Source organism: Bombina bombina, chromosome 11 (assembly GCF_027579735.1).
Source record: "Bombina bombina isolate aBomBom1 chromosome 11, aBomBom1.pri, whole genome shotgun sequence".
In the NCBI taxonomy this organism is placed as follows: Eukaryota; Metazoa; Chordata; class Amphibia; order Anura; family Bombinatoridae; genus Bombina; species Bombina bombina.
In genome coordinates this window covers 161,946,769-161,958,859 of record NC_069509.1, presented here as the reverse complement: position 1 = coordinate 161,958,859, position 12,091 = coordinate 161,946,769, and the positions used below count along the sequence as shown (strand labels likewise).

The 12,091-nt window shown below is 40.2% G+C and overlaps 1 protein-coding gene across 1 annotated transcript in view; it reads right to left on the bottom strand.

Moving 5' to 3' along the window:
• The window catches only part of PDXDC1 (pyridoxal dependent decarboxylase domain containing 1), a 95,863-nt gene that overhangs the window by 47,178 nt on the left and 36,594 nt on the right, over window positions 1-12,091 (bottom strand). Inside the window, 2 exon segments of the mRNA XM_053694738.1 lie at window positions 4,507-4,575; window positions 10,660-10,849. Of these exon segments, the coding sequence (XP_053550713.1) occupies window positions 4,507-4,575; window positions 10,660-10,849 (259 nt within the window).

Here is a 12,091-nt window from a genome sequence, read left to right as displayed (position 1 = left end):
TTTTATATGTATCAGAGCTCCTCACACATGCGACTGCATGTCATGCTTCTCAAAAACAAGTGCGCAATACCGGCGCGAAAATGAGACTCTTCCTATGATAGGAAAGCCCCCTAGAGAATAAGGTGTCCAAAACAGTGCCTGCCGATATTATTTTACAAAATACCCAGATTAAAATGATTCCTCAAGGCTAAATATGTTTATATATGAATCGATTTAGCCCAGAAAATGTCTACAGTCTCCAAAAGCCCTTGTGAAGCCCTTATTTATTGTCTGTAATAAAAATGGCTTACCGGATCCCATAGGGAAAATGACAGCTTCCAGCATTACATCGTCTTGTTAGAATGTGTCATACCTCAAGCAGTAAGATTCTGCTCACTGTTCCCTCAACTGAAGTTAATTCCTCTCAACAGCCCTGTGTGGAACAGCCATCGATTTTAGTAACGGTTGCTAAAATCATTTTCCTCTTACAAACAGAAATCTTCATCTCTTTTCTGTTTCAGAGTAAATAGTACATACCAGCACTATTTCAAAATAACAAACTCTTGATTGAATAATAAAAACTACAGTTAAACACTAAAAAACTCTAAGCCATCTCCGTGGAGATGTTGCCTGTACAACGGCAAAGAGAATGACTGGGGTAGGCGGAGCCTAGGAGGGATCATGTGACCCAGCTTTGCTGGGCTCTTTGCCATTTCCTGTTGGGGAAGAGAATATCCCACAAGTAAGGATGACGCCGTGGACCGGACACACCTATGTTGGAGAAAAGGGACATTTTATTTCTTTTAAAAATGTGCTTTTAAACCTTTTTTTCCCCTTTTTTTTTTAAATGTGCTACCAATTAATTAAATGTTGTTTAAAAGTAGCTAAAGAAGCTTTTATTAAAAAAATAATAATAAAAAAAAAATAATAATAATTTCCGGAGAAAATTTTGCTAGCCAAGTGGCATTATAAAGTATAAAGAACATTTTAATTTATTTATAAATGTTACTTAAAGACAAATTAATTGCATAACTTAATACAAATTGATTTAATGATAATTTGTGCAACACAATTAAAATTTAGCTGATGGGTTAGAAAAAAAACAGCTGGGTAGTGTGCCGATTAATTAAGTCTTGAGGAGAACACTGAATAGGTTATTAGGGCTGCGCAGTACAAAACAAACACCTAGATTACGAGTTTTACATTAACAGGGGTGCGGTGCTAACGAGCAGTTTATGCTCACCGCTCACTTGCAGTCAGCGCTGGTATTACGGGCTTTTAGAAACCCGGCGTTAGCCGCAAAAAAGTGAGCGAAGAGCAAAATTTAGCTCCAACATCTCACCTCAATACCAGCGCTGCTTACAGTAGCGGTGAGCTGGCTAAACGTGCTCGTGCACGATTTACCCCATAGGAATCAAAGGGGTAGAGCCGGCTGAAAAAAAACCTAACACCTGCAAAAAAGCAACGTAAATCTCCTAACGCAGCCCCATTGATTCCTATGGGGAAACATATTTTATGTCTACACCTAACACCCTAACATGAACCCCGAGTCTAAACACCCCTAATATTACACTTATTAACCCCTAATCTGCTGCCCTCCGACATCGCCGACACCTGCATTATATTATTAACCCATAATCTGCGGCCCCCGACACCTACATTATATTATTAACCCCTAATCTGCCGCCCACATCGCCCAAACCCTACATTATATTTATTAACCCCAAATCTGCCGCCCCCAATGTCGCCGCAACCTAACTACATTTATTAACCCCTAATCTGCCGCCCACAACGTCGCCACCACTATAATAAAGTTATTAACCCCTAAACCTAAGTCTAACCCTAACCCCCTCTATCTTAAATATAATTAAAATAAATCTAAATAAAATTTCTACAATTAACTAAATAATTTCCTATTTAAAATAAATACTTACCTATAAAATAAACCCTAAGATAGCTACAATATAACTAATAGTTTACATTGTAGCTATCTTAGGGTTTATTTTTATTTTACAGGCAACTTGTATTTATTTTAACTAGGTACAATAGTTATTAAATAGTTAACTATTTAATAACTTCCTAGTTAAATAAAGACAAATTTACCTGTAAAATACAACCTAAACTAAGTTACAATTACACCTAACACTACACTATAATTAAATAAATTACCTAAACTAAATACAATTAATTACAATTTAAAAAAATTATCTAAAGTAAGAAAAAAAAACAAAACTAAATTATAGAAAATAATTTTTAAACTAATTACACCTACTCTAATCCCCTAAAAAATAAAAAAGCCCTACCCTACACTAAATTACAAATAGCCCTTAAAGGGCCTTTATGCAGGGCATTGCCCCAAAGTAATCAGCTCTTTTACCTGCAAAAAAAAAATTACAAATACCCCCCCAACATTAAAATCCACCACCCACACAACCAACCCTACTCTAAAACCCAGGCAATTCCCCTTAAAAAAACCTAACACTACCCCCTTGAAGATCACCCTACCGTGAGACGTCTTCACCCAACCGGGCAGAAGTGGTCCTCCAGGCGGGCAGAAGTCTTCATCCAAGCCGGGCAGAAGTTTTCATCCCAGACGGGCAGAAGAGGTCCTCCAGACGGGCAGAAGTCTTCATCCAGACGGCATCTTTCTATCTTCATCCATCCGGCGCGGAGCGGCTCCATCTTCAAGACATCCGAAGCGGAGCATCCTTCTCGGCCCGACGACTAAAGACAGATGAAGGTTCCTTTAAATGACGTCATCCAAGAAGGCGTCCCTTCAATTCCGATTGGCTGATAGAATTCTATCAGCCAATTGGAATTAAGGTAGGAAAAATCATATTGGCTGATGCAATCAGCCAATAGGATTGAAGTTCAATCCTATTGGCTGATTGCATCAGCCAATAGGATTTTTCCTACCTTAATTCTGATTGGCTGATAGAATTCTATCAGCCAATCGGAATTCAAGGGACGCCATCTTGGATGACGTCACTTAAAGGAACCTTCATTCGCCTTTAGTCGTCGGCCGAGAAGGATGCTCAGCGTCGGATGTCTTGAAGATGGAGCCGCTCCGCGCCGGATGGATGAAGATAGAAGATGATGTCTGGATGAAGACTTCTGCCCGTCTGGAGGACCTCTTCTGCCATGCTTGGATGAAGACTTCTGCCCATCTGGAGGACCACTTCTGCCCGGTTGGGTGAAGACGTCTCACAGTAGGGTGATCTTCAAGGGGTTAGTGTAAGGTTTTTTTAAGGGGGTACAGGTAAAAGAGCTGATTACTTTTGTGGCAATGCCCCGCAAAAGGCCATTTTAAGGGCTATTTGTAATTTAGTGTAGGGTAGGGCTTTTTTTTAGTTTGGGGGCGTTTTTATTTTGTTAGGGGGATTAGAGTAGGTGTAATTAGTTTAAAAATCTTGTAATTATTTTATTTTTTTCTGTAATTTAGTGTTTTTTGTTTTTTTCGTACTTAGATAATTTTTTTAAATTGTAATTAATTGTATTTAGTTTAGGTAATTTATTTAATTGTAGTGTAGTGTTAGGTGTAATTGTAACTTAGTTTAGGTTTTATTTTACATGTAAATTTGTCTTTATTTTAACTAGGAAGTTATTAAATAGTTAATAATTATTTAATAACTATTGTACCTAGTTAAAACAATTACAAAGTTGCCTGTAAAATTAAAAATTAAACCTAAGATAGCTACAATGTAACTATTAGTTATATTGTAGCTAGCTTAGGGTTTATTTTATAGGTAAGTATTTAGTTTTAAATAGGAATTATTTAGTTAATTGTAGTAATTTTATTTAGATTTATTGTAATTATATTTAAGTTGGGGGGGGTTAGGGTTAGACTTAGATTTAGCGGTTAATAACTTTATTATAGTGGCGGCGACGTTGGGGCTGCAGATTAGGGGTTAATAAATGTAGGTAGGTGTTGGCGATGTTAGGGCAGGCAGATTAGGGGTTAATAATATTTAAATAGTGTTTGCGATGCGGGAGTGCAGCGTTTTAGGGGTTAATATGTTTATTTATAGTGGCGGCGATGTCCCGGATTCGGCAGATTAGGGGTTAAAAAAATTATTTTAGTGTTTGCGATGTGGGGGGCCTTGGTTTAGGGGTTAATAGGTAGTTTATGGGTGTTAGTGTACTTTTTAGCACTTTTAGTTAAGAGTTTTATGCTATGGCGTTGTAGTGTAAAACTCTTTAACTACTGACTGCGGTACCAGTCTTGACAGGAGAGGGTGTACCGCTCACTTTTGTCAGACTCGTAATACCGGCGCTATGCAAGTTCCCATTGAAAACATCTGAGTCTGGCCAAAAAAGTGAGCGGTACACCTGTATCTGCAAGACTCGTAATACCAGCGGGCGTTAAAAAGCAGCGTTGGGACCTCTCAACGTTGCTTTTTAAATCCTAACGCACAACTCGTAATCTAGCCGAAAGTCTTCTCACAATGGTAAATACTGCTCTATAACAAGTACATTGGGAACACATTTCATGCAACAAGAGTACGGCTAATCATTGAAGACACTCACCATCTGATGCTGGGATCCAAACATTGTGTTACACGGTACACGACACAGACAGGAGAGGGGAAGTCCAAGCTGAGAAAGGCCATACAATTGATATGAAATTCAGTTTATGAGTACAATATCTGACATAGGAAAAATAATCTCCCTTCTCTAAACACATTTTTACAGCAATGCAAATATCAGAATACCCGCACAAAATGTTGGTACTGTAATGTATATACATTTAATGGGGCAGTATTTGCTTTTTGACCCACATGGTGTATAGAAAATAAAAAATGACACTGTTTAAAGTTGTAATGAAAAAAAAACATAATTTATTGCTTACCTGATAAATTCCTTTCTTCTGTAGTGTGATCAGTCACGGGTCATCATTACTTCTGGGATATTAACTCCTCCCAACAGGAAGTGCAAGAGGATTCACCCAGCAGAGCTGCATATAGCTCCTCCCCTCTACTTCCTCCCAGTCATTCGACCATGGACCAACGCGAAAGGAAAAGCCAAGGGTGAAGTGGTGACTGGAGTATAAATTAAAAAATATTTACCTGCCTTAAAACAGGGGCGGGGCCGTGGACTGATCACACTACAGAAGAAAGGAATTTATCAGGTAAGCATAAATTATGTTTTCTTCTGTTAAGTGTGATCAGTGCCACGGGTTCATCATTACTTCTGGGATACCAATACAAAGCAAAAGTACACGGATGTCCGGGAGGGATAGGCAGGCTCTTTATACAGAAGGAACCACTGCCTGAAGAACCTTTCTCCCAAAAAATAGCCTCCGATGAAGCAAAAGTGTCAAATTGTGTAAAATTTGGATAAAGTATGAAGCGAAGACCAAGTTGCAGCCTGTGCAAATCTGTCAACAGAGGCCTCATTCTTAAAGGGCCCAAGTAGAAGCCACAGCGTCTAGGAATGAGCTGTAATCCTTTCGGGAGGCTGCTGTCCAGCAGTCTCATAAGCTAACGAATTATGCTACGAAGCCAAAAAGAAAGAGAGGTAGCAGAAGCTTTTTGACCTCTCCTCTGCCCAGAGTAAACGACAAACAGAGAAGACGTTTGTCGAAATTCCTTAGCTGCTGTAAGTAAAATTTTAGAGCACGGACTACATCCAGGTTGTGCAGTAGACGTTCCTTCTTCGAAGAAGGATTTGGGCATAAAGAAGCGAACAACAATCTCTTGATTGATATTCCTGTTAGTAACTACCTTAGGTAAGAACCCAGGTTTAGTACGCAGAACTACCTTATCCGAATGAAAAATCAAATAAGGAGAATCGACAATGTAAGGCTGATAACATCAGAGGACTCTTCGAGCCGAGGAAATAGCCATTAAAAATAGAACTTTCCAAGATATCAACTTTATATCAATGGGAATGAAGGGGTTCAAACGGAACGCCCTGTAAAACATTAAGAACAAGGTTTAAACTCCATGGTGGAGCAACAGTTTTAAACACACGGCTTAATCCTGGCCAAAAGCCCTGACAAAAAGCCTGGACGTCAGGAACTTCTGACAGACGTTTGTGTAACAGAATGGACAGAGCTGAGATCTGTCCTCTTTAATGAACTAGCAGATAAACCCTTTTCTAAACCTTCTTGTAGAAAAGACAAATATCCTAGGAATCCTAACCTTACTCCAAGAGTAACCTTTGGATTCACACCAATATAGGTATTTACGCCATATCTTATGGTAAATCTTTCTGGTAACAGGTTTCCTAGCCTGTATTAAGGTATCAATAACTGACTCAGAAAACCCACGTCTTGATAAAATCAAGCGTTCAATTTCCAAGCAGTCAGCTTCAGAGAAGTTAGACTTTGATGTTTGAAGGGACCCTGTATCAGAAGGTCCTGTTTCAGAGGTAGAGACCAAGGTGGACAGGATGACATGTCCACCAGATCTGCATACCAAGTCCTGCGTGGCCACGCAGGTGCTATTAGAATCACTGATGCTCTCTCTTGATTGATTCTGGCAATCAATCGAGGAAGCATCGGGAAGAGTGGAAACACGTAAGCCATCTGAAGTCCAAGGGTGCTGTCAGGGCATCTATCAGGACTGCTTCTGGATCCTGGATCTGGACCCGTAACGAGGAAGCTTGGCGTTCTGTCGAGACGCCATGAGATCTATCTCTGGTTGCCCCAACGCCGAAGTATTTGGGCAAAGACCTCCGGATGTAGTTCCCCCTCCCCCGGATGAAAAGTCTGACGACTTAAGAAATCCGCCTCCCAGTTCTCCACTTCCCGGGATGTGGATTGTTGACAGATGGCAAGAGTGAGACTCTGCCCAGCGAATTATCTTTGATACTTCCATCATAAGCTAGGGGAGCTTCTTGTCCCTCCCTGATGGTTGATGTAAGCTACAGTCGTGATGTTGTCCGACTGAAACCTGATGAAAACACCCGCGTTGTCAACTGGGGCAAGCCAGGAGGGCATTGAGAACTGCTCTCAATTCCAGAATGTTTATTGGCAGGAGACTCCTCCTCCTGACTCCATTGTCCCTGAGCCTTCAGAGAATTCCAGACGGCAACCCCAACCTAGAAGGCTGGCGTCTGTTGTTACAATTGTCCAGTCTGGTCTGCTGAATGGCATCCCCCTGGACAGATGTGGCCGATAAAGCCACCAAAGAAGAGAATTTCTGGTCTCTTGATCCAGATTCAGAGAAGGGGATAAGTCTGAGTAATCCCCATTCCACTGACTTAGCATGCACAGTTGCAGTGGTCTGAGGTGTAGGCGTGCAAAGGGTACTATGTCCATTGCCGCTACCATTAAGCCGATTACCTCCATGCATTGAGCCACTGACGGGTGTTGAATGGAATGAAGGGTGCGGCAAGCACATTGAAGTCTTGTTAACCTGTCCTCTGTCAGGTAAATCTTCATTTTTACAGAATCTATAAGAGTCCCCAGGAAGGGAACTCTTGTGAGTGGAACGAGTGAACTTTTCTTTTCGTTCACCTTCCATCCATGTGACCTTAGAAATGCCAGTACTAACTCTGTATGAGACTTGGCAGTTTGAAAGCTTGAAGCTGAATCAGAATGTCGTCTAGGTATGGGAGCTACCGAGGTTCCCCCGCGGTCTAAGTACCCGCCAGAAGAGCACCCAGAACCTTTGTGAAGATTCTTGGAGCTGTAGCCAATCCGAATGGAAGAGCCACAAACTGGTAATGCCTGTCTAGGAAGGCAAACCTTAGTGTACCGGTAATGATCTTTGTGAATCGGTATGTGAAGTAAGCATCCTTTAAATCTACAGTGGTCATGTACTGACCCTCTTGGATCATAGGTAAAATTGTCCGAATAGTCCTCCATCTTGAACGATGGAACTCTTAGGATTTGTTTAGGATCTTTAAGTCCAGGATTGGTCTGAAAGTTCCCTCTTTTTTTGGGAACACAAACAGATTTGAGTAAAACCCCTGTCCCTGTTCCGATCGTGGAACTGGATGGATTACTCCCATTAACAAGAGCTCTTGTACGCAGCGTAGAAACGCTTCTTTCTTTGTCTGGATTGTTGACAACCTTGACAGATGAAATCTCTCTCCTGGAGGAGAGTATTTGAAGTCCAGAAGGTATCCCTGAGATATTATTTCTAGTGCCCAGGGATCCTGGACATCTCTTGCCCAAGCCTGGGCGAAGAGAGAAAGTCTGCCCCCCACTAGATCCGATCCCGGATCGGGGGCCCTCAATTCATGCTGTTTTAGGGGCAGCAGCAGGTTTCCCTGGTCTGCTTGCTCTTGTTCCAGGACTGGTTTAGGTTTCCAGCCTTGTCTGTAGCGAGCAACAGCTCCTTCCTGTTTTGGTGCAGAGGAAGTTGATGCTGCTCCTGCTTTGAAATTACGAAAGGAACGAAAAATTAGACTGTCTAGTCTTAGCTTTGGCTTTGTCCTGAGGCAGGGCATGGCCTTTACCTCCTGTAATGTCAGCGATAATCTCTTTTCAACCCGGGCCCGAATAAGGTCTGCCCTTTGAAAGGTATATTAAGCAATTTAGACTTAGAAGTAACATCAGCTGACCAGGATTTTAGCCACAGCGCCCTGAGTGCCTGAATGGCGAATCCTGAATTCTTCGCCGTAAGTTTAGTTAGATGTACTACGGCCTCTGAAATGAATGAATTAGCTAGTTTAAGGACTCTAAGCCTGTCCGTAATGTCGTCCAGAGTAGCTGAACTAATGTTCTCTTCCAGAGACTCAATCCAGAACGCCGCTGCAGCCGTGATCGGCGCAATGCATGCAAGGGGTTGCAATATAAAACCTTGTTGAACAAACATTTTCTTAAGGTAACCCTCTAATTTTTTATTCCATTGGATCTGAAAAAGCACAGCTATCCTCCACCGGGATAGTAATGGTGCCCAAACATTTATTCACTCAGTACCTCAGCAAATGAAACGATTTTACATTCCAGCAAAAACGTTAAACATAATTTCTAGTTAATAAACAGTTTTATGTACTTCTTACAGTGTAATTCTAGTGAAGTACCATTCCCCAGAATACTGAAGTGTAAAGTATACATACATGACATTATATCGGTATGGCAGGATTTTCTCATCAATTCCATTGTCAGAAAATAAAAGCTGCTACATACCTCTATGCAGATTCATCTGCCCGCTGTCCCCTGATCTGAAGTTTACCTCTCCTCAGATGGCCGAGAAACAGCAATATGATCTTAACTACTCCGGCTAAAATCATAGCAAAAACTCTGGTAGATTCTTCTTCAAACTCTGCCAGAGAGGTAATAACACACTCCGGTGCTATTTTAAAATAACAAACTTTTGATTGAAGATATAAAACTAAGTATAATCACCATAGTCCTCTCACACCTCCTATCTAGTCGTTGGGTGCAAGAGAATGACTGGGAGTGACGTAGAGGGGAGGAGCTATATGCAGCTCTGCTGGGTGAATCCTCTTGCACTTCCTGTTGGGGAGGAGTTAATATCCCAGAAGTAATGATGACCCGTGGACTGATCACACTTAACAGAAGAAATAACTATTCCTATATTTCACAAAGGTAACGTTACATTTAATATATTGTGTTAATACTATTAGATATTAAAACTGATGCAAAATGTATAAAAAATACTTTTCTTTAGCTCTATTGAGATTTTGAAAATCGCATCTTGTGTCAATACATCAGATAACAATTTGTACAAAATTTTTGAGCTCTAAGTTAAAAATGATGACTGCCCCTAGGGCTGTGAGGTTAGAGCAGGTGTGCCCACGCAGGGTTTACTTTTTTGTCACTCTGATAAACTTTGTATATGGTAAGCGTAATAATATCTAAATGTGCACTCAAAACAGATTTTCCTTTAAATCAGGGATTAATATTCTTTTACTGAATCACCTTTATAATTGAGGCCAATGTAGAGGTTCAAAATATATGCAACAGTGCATTGGACCCCTTTGGAGTCAAGTAGATGAAAACATGCAATATTCGTATTTAATAAAGTGTTACACTGTGTATTTACTGTAAATATTTTGCATTCCAATGTTCTTCACAACATAGCAGAATATGTTCTAGGCATTTTTAAGTAGATATTCCTATAGATTTTTTAAGCATGTATATTAGTACTACAATTTGTATGTTTGAGCAGTGTATACATTTCAATTAAATACATTAATATAAGCTAATGTTCCATGTAATTATTTACCTGAAATGTCATTTAGCATATGTGAATATAATGCTATGTGGCCCTCCATATCCAACAGTATGGAGACCCCTGATCTCTAAACTCTCATCATAAAACTTAATTTAATGCTCCTATCAATCTGAATCTTGTATGGATTTAAAGGAACATGAAACCCAATTTTTTTCTTTCATGATTCAGATAGAGCATGTGGCTTTTAGACAACTTTCCAATTTACTTCTAGTATTTTGTAATTTGTTTTGCTCTCTTGGTATCCTTTATTGAAAAGGACACATAGGTAGACTCAGGAGCTGCTGATTACTGGCTGCACATATTTGCCTCATGTTATTGGTGCATCTGATGTGTTCAGCTAGCTCCCAGTAGTGCAATGCTTCTTCATCAACAAAGGATACCAAGAGAATGAAGAAAATTAGATAACAGAAGTAAAATTTAAAAGTTGTTAGAAACAACATTTTTGGTGTTCATATCCCTTTATGAGATAAAGAATTTCATTCAAGTAACGTAGTTTTGAGCTATTAGTGTCATAAAAATACTGCACCTGGTTACAGAGTGACTGTCCTAGGCCTGGCCTGGAAGCTGCACTGATGTAGATAACTGGCTGTTTGTTGTATAACACGTTGAACCCCTCTGTAGTGTAGTCTTCATAGAGGGAATGAATCACAAGTCTACACACTTTAAGTAGTCCCTCTCGATCATCCTCGTGATAATAAGCTGAGCCGTTTTCATATCTGTAACAGAAATATATCGTCAATAAAATGGCACGGTGGTCTATTTAGTGTTTTTGCTGCCCTAGGCATGGGGAAATCTGCTGGTTTGCCCCATACGTTTTAAGCTTAGTAGTGAGCATATGTCTTGAGCACTATATGGTAGCTGTGTTTGAAATAATGTTTGTAACAGTGTTATAGATTGCGGCAAATGCTGCTGCCAAATAGTGCTCAAACCTGGGTATCAGTCTGAAAATTTATCAAAGGTTAAAACTATTGTTGCAAGCAAGGCTGCCATACAGGCATGATCCTATATAGGTTTGTTCTTTAATAACGAATACCAAGAGAACAAGAAGATTTCATAATCACATTTTGGAAAGTTGTTTAACATTGCATGCTCTATCTGAATCATTAAAGTTTAGTGTTTAATAAATGAAGAAAGCACAAGTGTTCTCCACAGAAAATGAGGTAGCCGGTGGGAGCTGTGTAATACTTTTGCAGAATTATAACATTTTCTGCTATCCAAAACACAAATTAAAAGCCCGTTATGTTTTAATTTAACATCTTTTTTGGTTAATAAGAGGGTTCTGGCTGACACTTCACAACTAATAACAGCAATGTATGCGTCTGGTGTGAAGCTCAGAGATACCGTTTTCAGATAACGCAACCGATGTAACAAACTGTAGTGAGAGGATGCCGGGCATGAGCCTTTTATAGCCTTAGCAACGGTGCAGAAAATGGAAGTGGGGCTTGGAGCGCAAACGCACCCATGAAAAGAGTTCAACTTTAATACATTTAAAAAAAAAAAAAAAAAAAAAAAAATTACCCCGGACCGCTCTATCCTTTTAAAGGTGCGCTATTAAAATCCCAGCCGCACTATTTATAATAATAATAAAATAATATAATATGCACTTGCAGTCTCACTCTTCCACCCATGCCGAGGTGTGCTATTAACAGTTCCCATGCCTAGGCGCACTATTGATCCCAGGATTAAGGTAGAGTGGACACGGTATTGATCCCAGCCGCGCTATTATTCCCTATTAGTTGCGCTCTATTGTAACAACAATTGTTATAATAGCACGGATAAAAGGGAACAATTGTGCATCTGGGCAAGTGCGGTTGTGATCAATAGCGCGCATTGGCTGGGATCAATACTCTGGTCTACCTTAAGGGGCAAGATGGTCGACAGTAGACCGTGGTCGACGTTTTGGGCACCACTGATTTGCGTAATAGTGTGTAAAATGTGAAATAAGGTGATCTATTTCT